The sequence below is a fragment of the Acanthaster planci genome, linkage group LG02 (genome assembly GCF_054643075.1).
Source record: "Acanthaster planci isolate LZ-2023a linkage group LG02, COTS_SCS, whole genome shotgun sequence".
Lineage (NCBI taxonomy): Eukaryota > Metazoa > Echinodermata > Asteroidea > Valvatida > Acanthasteridae > Acanthaster > Acanthaster planci.
Genome location: NC_141778.1, coordinates 19,207,028 through 19,230,366, shown reverse-complemented (window position 1 = coordinate 19,230,366; position 23,339 = coordinate 19,207,028). Strand labels below are relative to the sequence as shown.

Genomic DNA, 23,339 nt, shown 5'->3' with positions numbered 1-23,339 from the left:
AGTGACAATGGACAAACCCTTATTCCTTATTATGATGTGCCTAGCAAATAACATATCTACTGCCCTTCGGTGAAACCTATCTAAGGGGCGGAATAAAGTACTTTCGTCAGTTTTTGAGACATGGTTGGCACCTACCTTGGCCTTGCCGGTGAGGGGTTCCCTGGAGTAATCCTTCATGGGCTTGGACTTGGGAGGAAAGATTTCCTCGTCATCCTTTGGGTGGAAGGGAGACAGAGGGGATGCCTTCTGCAGACGGAAGGAAAAAATGTGGGGATAAAGCGCTTTCCTTTCCAACACTCAAGGATTCAGCTGAAAGTCAACATTGTCATCAAATAGGGAATATTTACACACCCTGGTAATAAGTCCTGCGCGACTGGCAAAGGAAAACGTGATGTTTAGCGTGGTATAAAAAGTATTTGGATGCCAAAATGTACATTTAGCCAAGACACTACTGTTGCTACTGTTTCGAATGTAAGTTGAACTCTTCATACCAATAATCTCAAAAGCTAACCTCAATGCTAACCTCAATGAATTCTACTTTTAGGAAATCAGGTCATTATAATTGCCATTATACTAAAACATCTGCCCCAAAAATTTTTTTTAAGGCAAAACACGAAAAGAGAACAAAAAGCCACCTGTCCATCTTCCCATCTCCAAAAAAAAAAGATAAAAGATAAATAACACACTGCTACCAAACATTTGCAAGTTTCAATAGACTGACACTCTGCTACAGGCAGTCATCACTCAACTGTCTATTGTTCTATTCAAACCGGTTGACATAATTAACTAGTTTCAAATGGGCCGAAGTATTAGGGCTGAGTCAGTTTGAATAATTCACCATTCGAATATTCAACCTTCTATTCGATTGAATGTATCCAAATATTTGGCCATACTGATCAACAGATTGTTGATGAACAAACCATATACAAAATAATATTTGCATATTCGATGATCGATCGAATATTTGGTTATTTGAAAATTCCCCACAGCCCTACGAGGTATCTAGTCATGCTCAAATACCCAAGTCTATTGAATGCACCCAGTACATTATTGGTGGTCAAGGAGAAATATATAAGTCACTATTCAAGAAAAAAATCTACTTGAGGACAAATATTAACCCTATTTTCCTTGACATTCTTGCCATTAATAAATCTACATGTCAACCCTAACTTCCTTGGCATTCTTGGTGAGACCTTCCTGAATTTGTCAAAAATCCTTCTCTCAGCAGGGAAAAAGACACATTTTTAACCTGAAATTATTTCACAGGGCAAAAGCCCAAATCAGGCAATGGTGGAGGGACTGCACCTCGAATAATCTTAAAAAAAAAAAATCCAAAACCTCCGGGAAGATTGTAAAAGAAAACATTGGAGAGGTACCTTGACTTCATGTAATCAGATGACCAAATAAAATGGGTTTGTAAGATTACTGCCTTGTTATTACTAGATACCATATCCTCGAGAATAGAGACATCTTGAAACTTCATTATTTATTTATTATTAAGTTCGCGGCATGTCAGAAAACATACCAGATAGATTTCTTCTTAAATTATCTTAAATTCACCATTGTGTAGAAACTGAATGGCACATTCTCTCCACTTCAGCTCATGCTGAAGTACTGATCAGCATCTTCCAGAATCCTACATGATACAAAACCTCCTGGTAGATGTCCAAGGCTCTGGGAATGACACAGTTTGACACTACCAACCAGTCTCACCTTGTTCAAGGCTCTGGGAATGACACAGTTTGACACTACCAACCAGTCTCACCTTGTTTTCTTCCTGCTTGATGGCCTCTTCAATGGCATCCATTGCTTTCTTGAACTTCTGGCCCTTTGCCGCCTTGGACAGTCGCTCCTTGTGCTCCAAATAGGGGAACAGGTTCTCTGCTCGAACCCAAGCACTGGGATAAAAAGAGAAACCTGGATTCACGTATGAGCTCAATCATTTGAATAAAATCTGGTACACTGAGTTCTTTAATTTCACATGAACGTAACATTATTTAAATTCTCCATTATAAAGACACTATTGCTATACCTATAGTTACTAGTACATAAGAGACGCCTTCAGCCAAATGCTGTTTTCAATGGATAAGATGGGCACAAAGGAACCTGTCTATTTCAGAAATGGTGGTTGCTATTGCAAAAGTTTGCCCCAAATCACAGGGTATATCAACAGTGTCTTTAGTCTAGGGAATTCAAATTGCTATGTTTATGTGCAATCAGACAATTCAGCATACCAGATTTGATTCAAATTTAACTTTCAAAGGCTTATTGCATGGCTGTACCCTAGGCAAAAAGACAATGCCTTTCATTGCTGGCAACACACATTGCTTTAGCACAACATCCATAGTGCACAACCCCACTCAACTGTGTTGTTCTTGAGTGGCTTGTGCGCATTCGGACAAAAAGTGGCAGAATCATCATATTGCCAATAAGGTCAGTGTGGACACAGCTCAAGTGTCTCACTGGAATATGTACAGTTTACATCTGAATTCTATGTCTGTAGCTATGTCCATGTCTTTGGTGGTTACAAGTACACAAGCACAAGTCGACAGCAGACTTAAGTCACACTGAAAACCTGCCTTCGGGTATTGCTGCAGTCTAAGAACATCACGTGCATCACTACCTTTGCGACCTCTGACAAAAGGTCAGTTCATTTTAGAACTTCTTAGCCACCAAAAACATAAGTACTGCAGTTGGCACGCTGCATACTTGAGTATCACAGCTAACTAACTCCAGGGAAGGTAGAATGGTAATATGCCAACAACACTCAATACAGCTTCAGGAGCTTTGGGAATGCTGTCTATCCTCATTTTTATACACATACGACACAAAGGTCAAAGGTCAAGTCTCTTGGCATGTACCATAAGTAGGCCTTATTATTGCCTTTTAAAGCTCAACCAAGGTGCCCACTGCACTGCTCTAAGCTGACCAAAATCGAAGAGGATGTTAGATTAGATGTAAAAGGGTATGAAGCACCAAGCATCGTGCAGTTCACCATCTTAGGGCATTTTCAAAATGCCTGGATTCGGCTTAGACTTTGGTTTGGCTGGTTCCAGCTATTTTGAAGCAGAGTTGGAAACCACATGTTCAAGCTCTGACAGGACTAGTGAAACTGGAGTCTGAGCCGAATCCACACATTTCAAAAATGCCCTTGGAATCAATCACTGTCAGTACAACGAATACCAAAACCATAATTCTGATCAGGTCTAGTTCTTAACCAACAAGTACACTCGAACTGCGGTTTACATCCGACAGCTGGACTCTTGACTTAGTGGCGCCTGATTGCAAAGTAGCCCAAAAGGCCCTTTGATGTGTGGGTGTGACCTTGAAAGGAACACTCATAGCCAAGCTTATACAGTGCTCATCAACACTGAATTTGTACCAATGAATTTTACTTTAACTTTATTTGCTGGAATTTTACTTGATTGATGGTGCAAGTTAGGATTATAGCATTCAAAAGTCATAATAGTTTGTGCCACTTTCATTGATTCGTCATTTAATTTATGCGGTGGAAAGTTGGAACATCTTTGTAAGAAACATATATGCGATCTTTGACTTTCATTTCATGAGACATGTTCAATTTCTACTTTTCTTTTATTCACTAAAAGAACAGACTACGTAAAGTTTAAGATTTTTTTACTTACTAATATGCCATTTCACAAGAGTGCGCCACCAAGAGTTTGCAATGCACTGACCAATCACAATTCACGAAATCTGTAGACCAAATGTGCGTTTGGAAAGGGTAGACAGATTTTGCACGTTTTGATTGGCCAACGTGTTGCAAACTCTTGGTGGCGCACTATTATGAATCGCCCGTATTCCTTACTTATTTAAAAAAAAATGAATGTTCCAAGAACACTCACATGTTCCATATAAAGATAAGGCTCTAATTGTTTTTGTTAAGAAATTAAATATGTAAATTTATTACAATATGTGAATACAACCCTGAGGTGCACATTCAAAATAGAATTCCACAATTAAGCCTTTTGAAATAATTTTCCACCAACTATATACAAGTTGACTGAGAAAATCAATACTAAATGTATCAATTGGCCAATCCAGTATTGCAATGAAGCAACGTTAATTGGGAAAAACAATCCGACATCATGCGTGCCTTTCTCCCAAATACGTACGGATTATCCTGAATGACCTACGACATGCTTCATTTTGTGAATGAGCACTCAGGATACCCACTGGCTCAATCATTTTGCCAGTGTTCACCACTTCCTGCCAGGGACTCCGGAATCGGAGACGTATGGTTTATATGCGTGGCCAGGGTCTCCAAACTCGGACAAAGGAAACAGGGCCCTGTAACAAAAGATCGTACTCCGAACAAAAGACCAGGCTGCTGGGCATTACCGACATTTTTCACTCTCAAAAGTGGTGATAATCAAGCCTTATTTTGAAACCGTATACCAGGGTTTGGGGCATTGAGAGCAAGCGGATTACCACCGAGGACAAAAGCGCTCCATCACGGCAGCGATGAGCCACACAGCACCGCTGCACGCTAATCTGGCCCCTATTTAAAAGTGGTCAGCAGTGCACTGAGCCAGGTTCATGAACAAAAGACAGTTATACAACACTGCACAATCTGGGCTCTGTTTACAAGGCTGCAGGCCTGGCTGAAATACTCGGTTGTCGATGAAGGTCACCTGTCAACTTAGAGTAGTGCCTAAAGATTACTTCGTGCGGCTATAAATGACCGTTAAATGAAATGATGGATTTTTGAAGGTTTTTGGAAACGGAAAAAATGATAGTCATGCCAGCCCAGCATCATCAACATTGAAAATGCCCTGGCATAAAGTAGTTAATGCGGCAGCCTTTAAAATACCTGATACATTGGTCAGCTGGCACTCAATGAGGCTTCAATATATTCATGTACATCACAGTGGCACTGGTAGGGTTTACACTTCTAAAAACATTTAGCAGTGAGCATTACAACCTGTTGGTCTTGTGGTTCACTTTTATCGATAACTAAGACCCACACAGAATTTTAGGGGTCAACACACGAAAAACAGACACAAAACAGAACAAAGTGAACACAAATAAAAGTTCACACCGAGAATTTCTGGGATCAAATGAATCTGCAAGCTTTCTGCTCTGGTGAAGGTGCTCTAAGACAGAAGAGGCTGGTGGGAACCATTTCGACTGGTGCCAGCGCACGGGCGAAGACTGTACACTCCCCACACTACTTGGTCACCCATATGCAGCCTGACTGCATCAAGCACACGGACCTGTTTGCACACAGTGTACCCCCACCAGTGTGACATCACTGCTGTGTGAAAACCCACCATCTCCTGTTTGAGGCAGATTAACAACAAAAGAAGTAAAGAGAAATGCTTTCACTCACTGATCTTCCGTGCCAAAGAAGAACACAAAGTATGTCAGCTTCTTTCCTGGAGGCTTCTTCACATGTTTCCATGGCTTGACAATCTGTGGATTGGAACGACAAATTGCTTCCAATAGTTGCTCCACTAGAAATTACAGCCATTTTTCTGAGTGTAGCAATGTCACTCACGATCCAACTTAAAACAGATTTTTAGTTATCATGAGACTGCTTCCCACAAAATGATACTTAAATACCTTTGAAATTCCTTTAACTAGCTGTAGAAAAAGTATTATCTGCTCTTTGCGGGAAATGTCCCAGTTTGAAAGGTTAATAAAACTACAGGTTTTCAAAGGCATGGAGTTGAGTTTCTAATGGTTTTACTGTGCAGTCTGTTAGAGGGCCGACTACTCAAATACAGCTCAGGTACCTTGCTTAAAGAGAACATGGAAAAGGTTGCTGTTTGAAGTCAACCTCAAGCATTCGCGTTAATTACCAAATACTTACAAAGATCAATTGCACCGACTGAGTCACGTGACCTGTAGCGGGTATTGTTGTTCAACAATTGAGGACATTTGTGTAACCAAAAGCACACTTCATGTACTTGCCATATGACTGATTTTTAAAATGACTTTTAGAACCTTATTTCCCAGGCTAGATAATTTTCTAAAAGTCATAATCTGTCTAGAAATCGTCGTTGAGGGCAGCGTGTGAGTCAGCCAAAATTATGACATGATATGTAGGAGTAGTTCCATCGGGGTATTTAAATTCCTCCACCCGGCACGGTCCATGCAGTAACCACGTACCGGTACAATACAAAGTCATCCGTTACATGTAGGCGATATGGCTGTCCTATCGCAATATGGGTCTGCCTCAAGCAATGCATGGAATCTGTGTTGAGGTCTAGGCCCAGCTACAGCAGCAGAGATTTTGAAGTAGATAAAGCATTCGCACATGACCAAAGTCCCAGTATGCCCAATAACTGCATCGTAGGTAGCTGCTGGCAACCTACACAGAATAGCTTTGATACACTTTCTTCCCATTTCCCTCACAAATTTCACGACACGAGTTCGCGTTACATGTTCATATTCGTATACAAAGGTAAATACATGTATTGAGTTCAGAGAAGCTCACTTTTTGACTTGTGTCCAAATTTTAGACATGTGCCAATAAAAAGGGGAGTGTACATGTAACTTAAGCACAGTTAAGATAACATCCTTGAACTCAAAGGACGAATTGATTAACGTCTGTTGTACGTTCACCACACCAACACGCAAATGTGTTCAATCCTTTGCCCAATTTCTGGACAGTGCCATTCTTGTGACAATTATGATTTTTTAAATTTTGCTTCAAAATATCCTTATGTAAAAGTCCTTCTCCCCGTGCTAATGTCAGTTTTGCATTCCAAACACATGCTACAGTTGCAATTTTTTCATGAAAACATTTGTTTGAACTAAAGTGTGCGTACGACACTACTTTCTTAGGCTTTTGAGAGTGGTAATGACCGGGCCCATGATGCTCCCAACTGTTTTTGCTTCCTTCCTTGCCGTCTCATCATGTCCTCCCTGAACGATACCAGCGTTGCTGGAAACCGCATTGTTGATGGCATCTGCTTTCCAAAGTACGAACTAATATTGGTTTGGCAAAAATGCTTCAGTGCTGCTGATGTCATTGACAGGATTGGTCTCATCTTAAGAGTGAGAAGAAACCGACTGCTCATCAGCATTGATGTCAGAAAACACCCTGAAGTTGAGATTGGTAGGCTCAAAGCCCTTCATTACTGTGTACATGCTATACTTCAGCAAACAGTGGTTACTGGTAGGTATTCAGACTCCCACTTACTGCGTCACAACTTTACAGAATGGCAAGATGAAATCGATGACTATTGTTTTCTTTTTGAGTCCGATGGATTCCTAAAACAGCAAACTTTTTCCTCACATTCAATTTTAAATACACAGTTTAAAAAATGCGACCTTGTCCCTGTGATATATATGGGTGTACCCTACATAATGAAACATATTGTAGAAAAATACCCTTCCTCATTGAACTACATCTATAAACATCAACAAACACAGCATCCACCAAAAGCAAAGTGTTTCATAAGCATCATTTTATAGCCAAAGTAAAGCCAACAGTAGGTCCAGTGCTCACACTACTGATGTGCTGGGTACTATGCCATAAATCGGCTTTACTGTTCATAAACAATACTCATAATACACTTTGCTGTGGGAATGATACCCACTATAGGTCACATGATTTAGCGGGCGCAATCGGTCTATTAGTTCTAAATAATCATAAGAGTCAGGAGAATAGCCGATTCAATAAAAGACTTGTGGTATGTAGCGGTAAAGCGAATTAACTATCGATATTTGCGATTAACAGCACTAAATTCAGATCTAAAGAATATTCTCAACAACTGAATACTGGGGTAGACGCTTCTGCACGGAATTATTGATAATGTACCATGTGCAGCGTTTTTCTGTACTCCCAAAACATGAAGTCATATGTTCCACGTCATATGTCTCCTTGACTTGGAAGTGACTGAAGAATTTCTGTGCTTAGGATCCAATTACTTTAAGCCACTCTGATATGCAGACTCATTTGGAAGATCCCAGCGCTACTGTGAACAGCTTCTGTGTATGTACACGTAGGAGTTAAAAAGATGTTTTAATTTCAGATGAGTGAAGTGCTGATGTGGCATGTGAGAACTCACCCTTCCTGGCCAGTGGGGAAAACTGCTCAGCTTGGCCCTGTAAGCACAGAAAGTGGAGGAAAAACAAGAAAGTAACAGTAACTCTTGGGCTAATATCGTGAGTTTTGATCTGACCTGGTAAGATTCATAAGTTCTTACATTTATGGACCTCGTGCTTTTCGAGAGCCTGTCAGAATATAAACATTGATACCTTCATCTTCTTACAATAACATGTACTAACCATGAAGTTGCTTTAACAGTCACAGATAGTCAAACATTCATTCCACTTGATTTGCCACAGTACACAGACACACAGGGCCATTTGACTGATTCTGACTGACAGGAAAACTTGGTCAAGAATGCACCTTTACACAGGAGGGCTAATGTTGCTGTCTTACCCATCAGCACCAACCTGGCCAGGATTAGCTGGCCAGCTCAAAAGTTTGGCACATTAGCTGGTACATTAGTGAAACCGACTTCCGAAGGAATGTCATGTTTGGATGCGGTCACCAGTAAGACTGAACTTGTAATATTTCCTCAGATAGGCGTGCCCACTGAAACACTGATTTTTTAATGAGGGCCCTGCATAACTTACCATAAAGAACTACTTTTTTGTGATACTTCAAGAGGCAGAAAGAAGGAGGGTTTGGGAAGGTTACTTACTCAGTATGCACCTAAAAGAGTAAACTTAATTGATACTACTTGAAAACACCACAGAATTGGGATGTTAGACTGATGACTTCTGACTTCATACCAACATTACTGTATCACTGTAAATTCTCTCTCAAAAGAAACTGTCCATTTGCAGCAATCAATGGCAAGAGTTCCACAAGCGGATATCATCAAAAGCCCTGCAGTGGTTTATCAGCCATCAGAAAGTGATAATATGATCCTCTAAGTCAAATTTGGCAGGAAAAATATATTAAAGCATTGAAGCATTTATTTCAAAAATACTGAGAAGTTTTTATACCAGTCTTACAGAGTTACAGGTGATGTTGCTGTACTGTCTTTCCCAATCCCTTATCCTAAATCACAATGGATCATTGATGAAGTCCGACAGTTGCCAGTTGCAAATTCATAATTTCAGAGAACTGTAACCTTCAGAAACTGGCTCTTCATTTCTACTATGATTTAGAACACTGGCCATCCTGAACTGTGGCAGGATCCTGAAAGGGCCAGGCACCCGTCTAGATGTATTTGGTGCGGAGCACAAAGATCGTGCATGTCATGACCTCCTGCTCATCAGGACAAGAAGCCACTTTTGGAGTGAAAATTTGTCTTGTCCTGTCCAGAGCATGAAGTGATATATGCATGAATCTCAAAGACACCTCTACAAACTACAATAATGCAAAACGCAATGCACTACAATGCTAGGAAATGCTCTGTAATGATGATTTTGAACAACTATTTGAATAAAGGGAAAATTCCCTTTTGTGGCCCTAGGTGAATACCATGGAGACTGTTGCAATTATGAAGTTCCAGTGAAGTCCTGATCCAGCCAGATTCACATGTAACAACTGCTTTCTGTAAGTTAATTTTATGTTATCACCCCTTTTAGCTTAATGGTATGATCCACACTGCCTTCTGATGCAACACAGCTTCTGATTTTTGGAGTAAAAGGCAATTTTCAAACGTCTAACCTTCTGTTGTTCAGCCAAAATGCTGTTTGCCAAATACGTCACAAATACTGCTTCTGTTCATTTGGAACATGTTTTAGAGGTGTTGATGGTGTGTTGACAGCAATTAGTATGACCACATGTAGGCCCTCCACTCCTTAACGTTTGAGGCTACATTGTCATGACTGCTCTGACAAAAGAATGTTCTTCCTCTCATTTTTGCAAATGCATTAGACCTAGAAATTATTTTTAAAAAAAGAAAAACTTAGTGGTCATACAAAATGTGTGCAGATATTTTCCTTTTGTATTTTCATAAAATTACATTAACAATGCTCCCCGGCATGTACATGTATTATGTAGTAACATAAACAGAAGTCTGAGGAGAAATGGACACCAACCCTGCCCATCACTGATTGATGAATTTCTTTCAAAAGAAAAAGAAAAATTCACTCATGAGCTCATACCTTGCTCTAAATATTATCACTTATACTACGTCATGAAAGGCCTGTGATCTACTGAAAATTCCCTTAGTTTCAGAGTTCCATTGATCTAAACAAGAAGACCCAGAAAAAATTCAAGACAATAGGCACGTGAACATGGTGAACAACACAACCAAACGCATTAATGCGAGCCGTCCATTGAAAGGAGGCTCCATTAAAAAGGTGATCATTTACCACACGTGTTCTCCAAGCTTAAATTCCTGCTGCTTTTCTGGCTCTTTGTCAGCCTTCTCGTTGGGAGATTTTGGCTGCTCGACAACTGCTTGAGTCTGCTCCTGCTCGTCCGCCATTTTGCACGCGAAGTGAAGGTTTTCAACTTTTGCGGCGTGGGTTGAGCGCCCTCTATAGGTTGATGCCGTGCGAGTTTTTCCCCTTGTTCCCATCGCCGAGGAAGGTGGGAACCGTTAATGTCTTGGCCACATTATCTTCGAGCTCTCATTGGATAGAATTCGCTGTACAATTACGAGGTCAATATGTTCGCATGCGCGTATCACCGAGATCTGTGTTTGATTTCATTAGTGAGATTGACACTACCCACAATGCTTTGCAACTGTGACAGCGCTGAAAGGTGTTTGCTAGTTCCCAGAGCGCCACTTGGACCTTGTACGGTGGCGCGGGTACGGTGCGAGGGATTTTTTCTCTTTTTTTGGGGGGGGGGATATCAGCAATAGTACAATACATCTTCTTCTTCCAAGTACTGCAACAACTTCCACTACAGGATCTTTTAAGTTGCAGGTGAGTGGGGATTAGCTGACTCCAATACATGTCACAAAGTCAAAAGATAAAGTAAAAATGTATATTTTTTATTCAAGACAATCTTTTACTCCACCCCTAGCTACTTATGTACAGTTATGTACGTGTACATGTACATGTATTATGATATACATGTACTGAGCAGCTCTTTCTCGTGCTCACCCTAAATATCAACAGAGGGCGCTATAAAGTTTTAACGGTCCAAAATCCCAACCGTAGACACGAGTGAAATGGGTGTTGTCGTTAATTAACCCCTTCGCTACGGAGGACTGCTACTGCCGCACCATTGTTGAAAAGCAAGTTTCCGCGGTTTAATACAGGATCATAAAAATACATTCAGTAAATTATTGGCTCATTGTTCGACATGATAGTCTGTCGAGGTGCGGGACAGGTTTGGTCCCATGAATTTTTACAAGTGAAGTTTATTATTACTATTATTATTATTATTATTATTATTATTTATTCGGCCTTCAACAAGACAATGACAGCAAAAACAAGTGATAAAAGAAGTAAGACGAGTTAAAAGGAAAAAAAAACAAAAACAAGACATAACCCCAACCAAGTCGGCCCGGAATGACAAAAGTATAATAAAACACTGTGACCCAAGGGCCTGCCAATCCTAACTTGGAGGGAAACACAAGAAGATCTTAAGCGACAATATTACAAGTACAACAAAATAAATAAACATGAAATATAAATATATTACATAAATTCAAACAAAATAAACTAAATAAATTTCTCACATTTATAAATCAAAGCAAAACAAAAAATCGGATAAACAAGCAAGAATGGCATTAGAGAGCAGAGCAAATAAAAAAGCAATAAAATGCATAAAAGAGCAAGCATAAAATAAAAAGCAGAAGAGCATCTACATGACCTCTGAATAAAAAGAATACATTTATACAAAAACTAATAAACACAGGGAGAGCAAGAAGAGAGCAAGAGTAATATGCAAGGGGAAAAGGCAAAAATGGCATAAAGAACAGAGCAATAAAAAGGCAGTAAAACACAGAATCGAGACAGAGTATTAAAAAGAAACAATTACACGAACAAAATGAACAAGCAGGAAAATACAAATTAAGCGGTAGCTACGGTTGCATACTGCATGATACGACAAATGAAAAAAAGCAACAAACAAAAACTCCTCCATAACAACAAGAAATCAGTAGTAGCAAAATAAATTACTTTTTGAGGATGAACCGAGTGTAAGGGGAACAAAACAGAGTAATACATATGTGCTAGAGGAAACTCAACACTTAGGCTTCGTGAAAATGAGTGGATAGAGCTGCATTGAAGTGATTCAAGGAACCTATTAGAAGGGAGTCCTTAATATGTGATGGCAAACTACTCCAAATCCTTGGAAAGACATGGCTAGGTGTGTTCTTAAAAGCAAGAGTCCTGGCAAATTGATGGTTAAACGAGAGAATATCTTGATGCCGAGTGTTAACTGTTTTGTTGGCTTTGACAGACTGACAGTCTACCAAGCCAAACAGACATTTCACTGTGAACATGATCATGTTTCTGTCTCTGCGTGCTTGCAAAGTCATCCAGTTTAGTTTTTGAAGTCTCTCCTCATAGACGATCATCAAGTTAAACTTTCTCTAGCAAGATGGAAATACATGAAGTGAGTAATAAAGTGCCATAAGAAGTTGTTAGGGTGATACAGCCGATCACAGATAAGAAAAAACAAAAGCTCTCAGGCTTGACACATGCAATTTTTTCAGGGGGCAACGAAGGCCGATGAATTATGGCTTAAATTCAAAATTGCGAATGGGGCCAGGGGCATGGAACTCCGCTGGGGATACGTACACCATGACGCGTGACCCCCCTCTTCCCTCATTACGCCGCTGAATATACTGTCTTTCTGTGAACTGACTGAAGTTAAAATAGGTGTAAACATTTTGCGCCTGTTGCCCCCCAAAAATAAAACATATGTGCCTACAGCAAACTCTCTGTGTGGTTCGCAATCGCAGGAGCATCGGCGAAAGGAACGATATCTGGGTGAGGGGGAGTCGAATAATACAATGTGTCGGTTACGGAATGAGTCATGCGCAATTTTTTTTTCTGAAATGGAAAAAAATATGACTTTCGGCGGTGTATCTATATAGGACCTAGTCTTACGCGTGTACATGAACGTGTACAGAACGTGTACATTTATTCAGGTACCGCTAGACCTGCTGGGTCTGTATGGTCCGCATCAGGGTTAGTGCATCTCCATAGTTAGTGAGTTTGTTTCTGCATTCAATTGGGGACCCAGAACAATAGAGGACAATAAGGTCCCCGATTGACAGAGGGTCCCCGATTGACAACTGTGTATAAATCATATGAGTGGTCTTCTAAAAAAGTTTAAGTACAAACAAAAGAGGAACAATAGGGGGTCCCCAGTTGCAGGCAAATACACACTTGGGTGTGTGTGTGTGTGTTTTTTTTTTTTTTTTTTTTTTTAGAGTATTGCTGACAGCTTTCAAAACGGAATAAGGTTTACAGTAAGTTTAACCGCGCTGTTGAAAGTCATTTTCCCTCCTCTTTCATAACGTCATCACAAGTTCCAGCCGACTACTAAAATCGAAACACAACAGTCATCATCGGCGCGCCATAGGGTGCTCTCAGGGTCAAGCTATTTGCTATGCAGATAATTAGTGCTAGTGCATGACCGGTGTCGTAATTTATGTAGTGGTAGTAACTCCGACTCTCCCAATCTTCATACCGCCCACTTACTACATGCTCGTATACCAGACTTTTTCGTCACATGATTGTCTGCATATAATTCACGTACGTATCCGTGCTGCAGCCATTTTTGTTAGGCCTACTTGCTGGAGAAGTGGCGATCCCTTTTCTCACCTTTTGTTCCGTACTCTGTCTGAGAAACACGCAAATATTCATTCATCAAAATGACTGAGCCACTGTACACACCCTTCTTCGGCATAATGGGTGCTACTGCCGCCATGGTGTTCAGTGGTAAGTACTTGACATTGAATTGACGTCGTCTACGCTGCCTGATTCTGTTGCATCATGGCGTGATCGTAATCACGGGACAATGATTACGGCATTGTAAATAGCAATTTACTTCACAAGCACTTTTGCTGAAAGACCTGATGGAATGGTGTACGCCGTGCAGAAAACATTGAAGTTTGACAGCTTCTTTTTAAGTGGAAAATAGGCCTCAGAGTAGTGCAAGGAGGCCTGAACTATTTTTTTTTTTAATTTTAGGCCCTAATTTTTAAAAATCATTTTAGGCTAGTAACTGATATCGGAGAAGTCGTCATGCCATCAAAAACAATTTGATTTAAGTTTTAATTCCATCAGACTAAGTTTTAGTTAGGCCCATTTTTTACCATGTTGACACACGATCATTGGTTGTGAAATTCTTAAAATTAACATCTTTTAAAAGTCTTTGTACTCCCTATTTGTGCCTTGTTTCATTGAATCAATGGCGACTTCAGTGGAATTTAAATAGAGGATCCAGGCCTACAGCATCAGGAAAAGACGGATGTGAATTACAGATTGCTAAATAATGTCAAATGAATAGTGCCCTCACACATTTTTGCATGTCCCTGCCATAGAAATACTTAACTTAAAAAGAAAACGCAGTGAGCATGGTGGATATTGCAGTGCGAACAGATGCGAGTAACTTGGACCGTACTTATTGCGATTGACAACTTTGGACATGATCTGGCGAAAGTAGGGTCTGAACAAATTCACACTGGCAGGTTTTCAGATAATTAATAGCCTCCCAAACTAAAGCTCTAGAATTATGTTGATGGTAATTAGACTTATCTACGATGTGGACAACTTTGGACATGATCTGGCGAAAGTAGGGTCTGAACAAATTCACACTGGCAGGTTTTCAGATAATTAATAGCCTCCCAAACTAAAGCTCTAGAATTATGTTGATGGTAATTAGACTTATCTACGATGTGGATGAAAAGTGCCTCGTTCCTAATGCACAGGGTTGGGTTTGAATTTGCAGGCTATCGTAAGGTTATCTAAATACTACAGTCGTGCTTTTTAGTGTCAACAAGCATCAATACTCACAAGTACAAATGTAGCGTCAACAACTTGGAAATTTATACCCCTGAAGATTTAGAAGTGGCTTAATTGTATTTTAGAGACTCTCCTATCTGCCACTGTATAAGAGAAATAGCAGATTTGCTTCCACATACTATCAGGAAAATGAAAATTCGTATGGGGGCCGCCATCTTTTTTTTCTCTGCTGTCCACGCGAAAACAAGATGGTTGCAGTCAGGCTGCATGAGCAGGCCCTATTTGTGGCTCAAATTTCAACACTCAAATATCATTTCGATGATGCGATACGTTGAATATGATATGTAGGAGCCAGATTAATATTGTTTATGTAAAATATTTGCATAAATAGGCTTGATTAAGTTGTTGACACTCGTTGATGCTTGTTGACGCTAAATTTTCCATGAAATATGCAAATTAGACAGCCGCATGCGTGCTGTTACCACTGGTTGACAAGCATGGCCGTCAACATTGTCGGCAGCGTAGGAGAGCTGCTGTAACCATAACCTGGAGCTTTGAAGGCCAATCAAACAGTATTAGACTCTGTCCAATACTTCAGCACGGTTTTCTTGAAACTAAGTGAAGTTTTCAGTGTCCTGAGTTTAGAAAGTAACAATCCCTTGTCCTCAAGTTTGGCACTCATGTCAAACTATACTAGTACAGAACCGGCATGTATGTGTTTATAGTTGTGCGTGCATGGAGATTTGTATTATTACGTCATAGATTTAAGCAACTTTGCCAACCAGTGGTAGTGATGCACATGCACCTGCCTTATTTGCATACATATTTCATGGGAAAGGTCCAATAGTACATGGCTTTAGTCTTTGCAGCTTGTACATAATGTGTAAGTGTGTGGTTTATTGAATTGTTGACACTTAATGACATGCAAATAAATTTGTAACCAACTTTTTGTTGAAATCTTTTTCTTCCAGCATTGGGCGCAGCCTATGGAACGGCAAAAAGTGGCACCGGCATTGCAGCAATGAGTATCATGAGACCAGAACTCATCATTAGATCTGTTATTCCTGTTGTCATGGCGGGAATCATCGCGATATATGGTGTTGTCGTTGCGGTGGTTATTGCCAATTCGCTCTCCGATTCGGGATATTCGCTATACAAGTAAGTAGTGTGACATTGGCCGATCACAGTTTACATGTAGTTTATTAGAAGGCCATTTTTCCAACTATTGAGTACACTTTCTTGCATGCTCATAGTTCACTGTCATAAAAGAACCTCCCCTGATGAAAACTGCATTTAAGAAAAGACACTGATGTCAAAATTGACATCTCCAAAAAGGGACCTCAAGATGTGAATAAAGATGAAAAGTGTCACAATTTAATCATGAATGCAGTTGTGGATGAATGGATGGGAATTACGATAAGCGAGTAATCCCTTTCTGCTTGAGAGTACATGCTTGCTCTGTTCCATCTTTCCCTCAAGAAATTTATAATAATAAAATATGTGTATTCACCACAGTATGGTTTGTAAGGTAATCCAACTGGTAAAAGACAATTGAGTGAAAGTTTCATGTTGCATTGATTGTTGGACGAGGGAATGCTGCTTTATTCGCAAAGGACTTGTTGCCGTGTTCCAATCTTCAGAATTCAAGCTTTAACTTCGTGATTTCTGGTCCTATTTGGCCTCCTCCCTCCTGGCAGGAGCTTCCTTCACCTAGGTGCTGGACTGAGTGTTGGCCTGAGTGGTCTGGCGGCAGGCTTTGCCATCGGCATCGTAGGCGATGCGGGTGTACGAGGCACAGCACAACAACCTAGGCTCTTTGTCGGCATGATTCTCATCCTCATCTTTGCTGAAGTCTTGGGCTTGTACGGTTTAATCGTCGCCTTGATCCTGTCGACCAAGTGAGCAGAGCGTTTGGGGTCAGCAGTAGCGGGTACATATTCTCACAACAATATTAAAAAAAAAAAGAAGAGAAAAACGACACCACAAAAAATTACGAAATTTTTAGAAACCCATCGTCTAATGTCCCGGCTACACTTTGATGCGTTGCATTCATGAGAGTGTTTTATTGAATCCCTTACATGACATGTAAAGATAAGAAATCACTACAAGTTACAAAAAGCAATGGAAGATCCTGTGATGTTCACTTTAATATTTTAAGTGTGGCCTCCCTGTGTTAAATGTTAATGTTAAAGTGCATGTCACAGGTAGAATATATTGTAATATTAAAGAGTATAACCTTCCCATTGTACAGCCATTTCAGTTTTGTTAAAGAATTTAATGTCATGTCATTTTTTTAAATGAAATTATAAATCAACCATAAGAAAATTTGGAGTTACAGATTAGTTGCAAGGAATTTAAAGCAAGTGTGAGATAGAGGGAACCTACACGCGGTAGGGTGATTGCGTGCCATGCAATGTATAAGGAGATATTTATTCAACAAAAACTTTAGATGGTCTAAACAAATTATGAATGCCACAAAAAGTCTGATGCGCATAACGGGGGATGGCAGACAATGGCACAAAATCATAGTGGAAATCGGTGTTACACAATTTGACAGTACTTGTTCCTACATTCTCTTACTATTTTTAGTTTACAGTTTGCCCATTAACAATTTCTTGGATAAAAATATTTTTGAAGTGTTATCTCTGAAAGATTTGGTTGGCTATAAACTTGGCAAAATTCAGATTACGAACATTTGAAACAAGTAACAATTTAATGTACTTGTCGGTAGTTAAAATTGTGGCGAGTTGATTACAGTTCCTCTGTTTTGTTACATTTCAGAAGGGGTCAATTTTACAAGTAGACAGAATTCATTTGTTGTGTATAGAATTGTAAATTGTCCATACTTTAGCCTGTAAATTGCAGCACAGGAAAGAGGCCATTTAAATGACGATGACTGGGCTACTAAAGCAATATTATTCTTTTTTTTTTTTTTCTTTTTTTTTTTTCCTTTTCTTTTTTTTGCAATTCAAAGCTGCCATTATGTTAGGCCATGTGTGCTCTCTTTCGTAGAGCTGCTCAAGCACAAAATTTGCTTAAGCACAAAAAAGTTTGCTTGAAAAACAAAGGTTACCTGCACAAAATCCATGTGATTGTCATGCTAACCAAAAGACAGGTGAATACCATTCCAAACCAATATACATCACATGGAGTTTTGGCTGGTAACCTGATTTTTCAAGCGAGGTTTTTTTTCACGCTTAAGCAAATTTTGTGCTTAAGCAGCTCTATGAAATTGGGCCACTTTATGTCTGAACAAAAATAGTTAAAAGATTGCATGCTTCATAAGCATTTCCATGGAATTTTCATGTTAAAAGGCCCCAAGTACTCCCAGCAGATTTCAAGGCCAGATGCAGACGAAGAAACATTACAATTATGCCTTTAGTAACTGCTGTACATTCTATCTGAAACTATTCATAATATACAGATGTAAACTCAGTATCACTAATCAAAAGAAACCTTCATTACCTAATTCTTTTTGCCCCCTGTTCATTCCTTTGTATGTAAGCCAGTTTCATCATAGATTTTGGATGCGTTGCATTGATTGACAAATCCCCTCTTGCTGCATAATTAGTTGATAGAGTTATTGGTACTGCACAGCTCCTACGAGGTTCATGTTGTGAACAAGTGTACATGTAGGTATATCTTGCCTGCCTGGGTTAAGTATGGAGCACCTGATCTGCATAAATTGAAACACTTGTGAAATCCCCCAGTATACATGTATGGTGTTACGTGCTGTTATGGAAAGTGTAACATCAGCATAGCATCGACACTTTAGTTGTGCTGTTGATTTTTATATCATACTCCAGATATCCGAGTTTTGATATGCAAGTACTGTGCAGGCACACATGTATGAACAGCCTACATTGCGTAGCATGTGATTGGGACTCTATTAATGCTGTTTTCCTCTGTAACTTACATTCCTTTCCAGTTGTGTGTTAAAGCAAAAGTGTGGATGTTCCATGTTTTAGAACCAAATGCTATGTGTTAACCATGAAAGACCGAAAATAACACGAGCTTAACCTGTTTAGGAATGAGTCACAATTCTTGTCATTTGGAGCCCAGACTACAAATTGATTCAAAGGCAAAGTAGGAACAAATTGATCATTACCTGATCAGAGACATCCCTGGACTGCTCAAGTACATGTATCACATCCTGTGGTTGTGGCTTTTTCACAGAGCCTAGTACAGGGATGACTTGTAATTGATACATGTCATTTCCAGCAACTGAGGAACACATTCACAAACATATTTGCTGGTAGACCTAGTGAACCTTGAACTCCCCAACACTCTTTGTTGAGATCTGTAACGGATACTTGGTGTTGGACTGGGTGGCAGTCACAAATGTTGGTGTGGGGGGGAACTGTGTACAAGCATGCAGCATTTGAGAAATCCATTCCTGAAGTGCTACAAGTGTTGTGCGTGTTTAGGCTACATTCAAACTACTTGGCTGTGGCTTGTAATTACCGGGCAGTCTATGGCAGTGGCCACAGACAGTTCCCGTAGTCATGTGTAATTTCAACCCACATCCAGTGATTTGGACACGGATTTATAATTCACTTCCAATGCATTTTATTTCACATGCCTTTGCAGTGATGTGCGTGTTCAGAAACAATGTGTTGTCCCCTTGCCTAGTACGTATTGTGGTCTGGTTCTAAACCACACAGTGTCGAAAAGTGCACACAGCTTTCTTTTCAATGTTACTCTGAATTTTCATGTCAAACAGGTCAAAGGGAGACCAGTGAAACTCTGGTTAGAGTTTTTAAAAACAAATGGCAAGTAGAAAGAGGTCTCATGTAGAGATTCCCTGTAGACATATAATTGTTCCTTTTGTTATGTAATCGTGGTTGTAAGTCAAGTGTTAAAATATCAAATACTTTTAGTATATAATACGTAGTTCTCCTTACAGCTTCCACTTAGTGTCCATGGGTATGGTGTATTGTATGGCTAATCTGTTGAAGACAAACTGATGTAAATGTACTGTTGATATGAGTCTATTTCCTGCAGTCGGTATATATCAGGAAGTTACAATAAAGTATTGTGATCAGTTAAGGGTTTCATTTCAAGTACAGAAGTTCCTTCTTGACTGCATTGTCATACCTGATTATTTTAAAGCTTTGTCTAGACAAAACTCACGGAGGCGCTGGCGTCGTGGTTTTCAAGAATTTTCGTTCCGAGAGTAGCGTGTGAACATTTTGGGCTCTGGAGAGATTTTCGGCGGGTGAAAATACCCCTTAACAATCGCATAGAGCATAGAGGGAGAAACGGAAACGGCTGAAGTGGCAGTGAGTCTACGTAAGCAGTAGCAGTTGTATGAATAGCCGTGCCCCTGTGTGATCCTGACTGTAGGAAACGGCGTTGTGTGTAAGTGCCATCTCGTACTTCGATCCAAATATAATAATGACTGAAAACTTGGAATATAACAGCTTGTATATTTGGCACTGTAACGAAACTCACTGAGTGACCCCCCCACCACCACCACCACCACCATCTTCTTGCCTTCCCCATACTCTCTAGCTAATTATAGAATGTATGTTTTTTCCCCAAGGTCATCTAATGGTGTAATGATGGAGGAGGGGAACATGATTTCCTCGTCGAACTAAGTCCCAACCACCGCCCCTCATTTGAAGTTTTAAACTGCACAAACCACAGTTTGAAGAAAACTGTGTGCGCCCTGGATGTCCCTTCCAAAATTACCCAACATGAGTTTGAGAGGGGTAGGGGTTCCCCCTCCTCCAAAAAGAGAAATAAGAAATGGGGGGGGGGGTTAGAGATGGGCTAACGATTTGGTCGAAAACACGTTACAATAACAACTCCACCCAATGAAAATTGCGTTAAACCGTTCTTGTCTAGCTTGACAGTTGACTGAACAGACATTTCGATTTTCCAGCTTTACCTCGGCATGTAATATTAATAGATGCACATTCTCACTTTATTCACTTTATCATTACGTGCGCATGTGCATGTGTGCAGGCGTACAGTATGGCACGCCAAACGCTTAAGATTAATTGTTCCATAAATATGCCTCGTATTTTTAAAACTGCAGCCTATAGCGTTATGTGCGACGTCCAGCAGGCTTTTGCGATGTTCTGCATAAATATGTGCAATATCCGATGTGTGTGCGTGATGTTTGAACTTTAATTTTTGTAAGAAGCTGCAATGTTTATTGGTGTGCACTCTTTGAACAATTTTTATTGAATTCAAAATGTGTGCAGTAGTTTATATTTTATGAGCGATCTTTACGAATAGGTTTGATGTTCTATTTTCAAGCTTAAGTAGACGTCTGGAGATCGTGCTTGTTAGGGATCCAGACAATAAATACTGAAATGTGGGATGGCAATGAGAGGTGATGGGTAATTTAGTCGTGCAAAACTTGGCTACAGCTTTATAAGAACACACGGCTGTATGGCCCAGAGAATATCAGCCTTTGTAGCCGCTTTCCTAGGCGGGTCTTGTCTATCTATCGCTCGGTCGGTTTCTGCGGTAAGGCATTTATAAAAGCAACGCAGCGGGAACCGGTCGTTTGACAAATTTCACAAGTGCGGTCCGTCACCAGAATTTTATTTTTTGCCTTGGACTTGACCAAAGGCAATAGGATTACCTGCTTAGTTAAGGGAGGCTATTTTCAACACAGGAGGTGGTAGTTCACATGCATTTCTTAGGTATGATCCCTTCCAGACGACCCCGAAAAGTTCACGATTTCTACTTTCACTGAACTTTATGCATCCATCCAAACGATTGAAATGGAAAATTTAGTTTCATTACTCAACAAATACTGCAATAAACACTACAAAGGCTAATCGCTTCAGACAAAAATCTGCAGGTGTGTAGGGGAACAAAATTTTACAACTCCCGCCAACCCCAGTCCACGTTACTCACGTCGTTTGAATTAGAAATAGCGCCCACCTTTCATCTCAGGTTTACACTACAAGTTCACTGAACAAAACAGTGCAAAATCGCAGAGAAATGACGCTTCTTGGTGACGCTCAGAAGTCTTAGGAACCAAGTATCAGTGCGCGGTTCACTGGAAATAAAAAATAATAATCACAAGGAAAACTTTCTGTTCACTGTCATGAGTGTTTACCGAGTCATTTTTCTTAATCCTCACTCCCCTCATCGTCATCGCACGTTACTCGCACCGTTAATTTGATATAGCGCCCTCCTTTTATCTCCGGGTTGCTTTAAAAAGTGACATTGCATACAGGTTGCAGGCATGCAGGCATGGTTCGGATGAAAGAATGCCATTTCAATAGAAGCTCTAACCGCCTCTGTTGTGGTCAGGCAAGTAATTATCTTGATTTCGTCAAGCCAGCTTGTGCAGGTCCTTTCTCTCGCGTTTCCCTTCGATCATTCATTACAGGAATGTTTACTGAAGTGATGGTGTCTGTTGGACGGCCGAAGTTTGTCACTTTTCTGGCCAAAATATTAGTCCGCAAAGTATTCTGAACTCCAATCTCCGGACGTTCCCACATTTTTTTTTCTTCTCAGACACTGGTATCCTTAGGATTCGACGATCGTACCACAGCTGGAAGGAATCCAGTCTTTTCCTATCTGCTGACTCATCTTCCAGGGTTCAGAGCCATATAATACCACAGCAAGGGCTGTTGATTTTACGAATCAAACCATGGCAGGAGTCTTCTTTTCAACAGCTTTGCTGTTTGAACTACACTCCAAGCTATTGGCAGTCTGCGCTTTATCTCCTGGATTCAGTAGTTTTTTTTATGTTAATGATGGAGCCTAGAAACTCAAAGCTTTCCATTTCAATGCACTATCAAGAGAAAAGTTTGCATCCGCATCATTCCATCCTTCATCTATAACCGCGACTCTGGTCTTCTTTGTGTTAAGAATTAGTCCCTTCTGTTTTACTGCTTTCAACAGATCCATCAGTTCCCTGCTTTTGTAAACTAGGGTGGTATCGTCTGCATACCTGAGATTTGTCATTCGTTGACCACGTAAAGTAAAACCTCCGTGGAAGTCTTCCAATGGCATCTGTCATGGTACTCTCAGCATAAACATGTAGATATTGAAGAGATGAGGAGAAAAACTGTGCCTTTGTCTGACGCCTCTGCAAATTTGGACCCAGTCAAACTCGGAGTAGCCTATTTTCTTTCTTCTCATCCTGACGGCAGATTCTTGGTTTTCGGTACAGCTCCGCTACATGAGCGGGGAAACCTATTCACCTTATGATGTTCCACAAATCTTGATGGCAGACACATTGGTCATCGCAAATATATATAGATTGGACATCGCACCTCATAAAACAAAACATTGAATTTTGATAGGTTTGGCGTGCTATAGTACCCTGCGGGCAATTCCGTGAGTGATGCCGCCCTTCGGCCATAAATTGTAAATAGCGCCCTCTGTAAGCAGGGCATGCCCACAACCGTGCTTCCGCACCGTGAGCGCTATACTGCCCAGGTTTGAATTTCATTTTGGTCAGGAATCTGGAATCAAACTATTAAAAAGCGTCA

At 40.3% G+C, this 23,339-nt stretch overlaps 2 protein-coding genes across 2 annotated transcripts in view; one reads left to right on the top strand and one right to left on the bottom strand.

The window, feature by feature from the left end:
- glyr1 (glyoxylate reductase 1 homolog) overlaps window positions 1–10,465 on the bottom strand; it is a 36,924-nt gene extending 26,459 nt beyond the window's left edge. The window contains exons 1-5 of the mRNA XM_022235810.2: window positions 10,309–10,465; window positions 8,040–8,076; window positions 5,351–5,433; window positions 1,766–1,898; window positions 136–246 (exon numbers count right to left, since the gene is read on the bottom strand). Coding sequence (XP_022091502.2) covers window positions 136–246; window positions 1,766–1,898; window positions 5,351–5,433; window positions 8,040–8,076; window positions 10,309–10,424 — 480 coding nt within the window. The 5' untranslated portion in view covers window positions 10,425–10,465. The remainder of the gene's footprint in view (window positions 1–135; window positions 247–1,765; window positions 1,899–5,350; window positions 5,434–8,039; window positions 8,077–10,308) is intronic.
- Window positions 10,466–13,654: 3,189 nt separating this feature from the next.
- On the top strand, window positions 13,655–19,920 carry atp6v0c (ATPase H+ transporting V0 subunit c). The gene is made up of 3 exons (XM_022235811.2): window positions 13,655–13,845; window positions 15,843–16,029; window positions 16,569–19,920. Exons 1-3 carry the CDS (start codon window positions 13,779–13,781, stop codon window positions 16,771–16,773), a joined length of 459 nt encoding a protein of 152 aa, XP_022091503.1. The 5' UTR covers window positions 13,655–13,778; the 3' UTR covers window positions 16,774–19,920.
- Window positions 19,921–23,339: the final 3,419 nt, after the last annotated feature.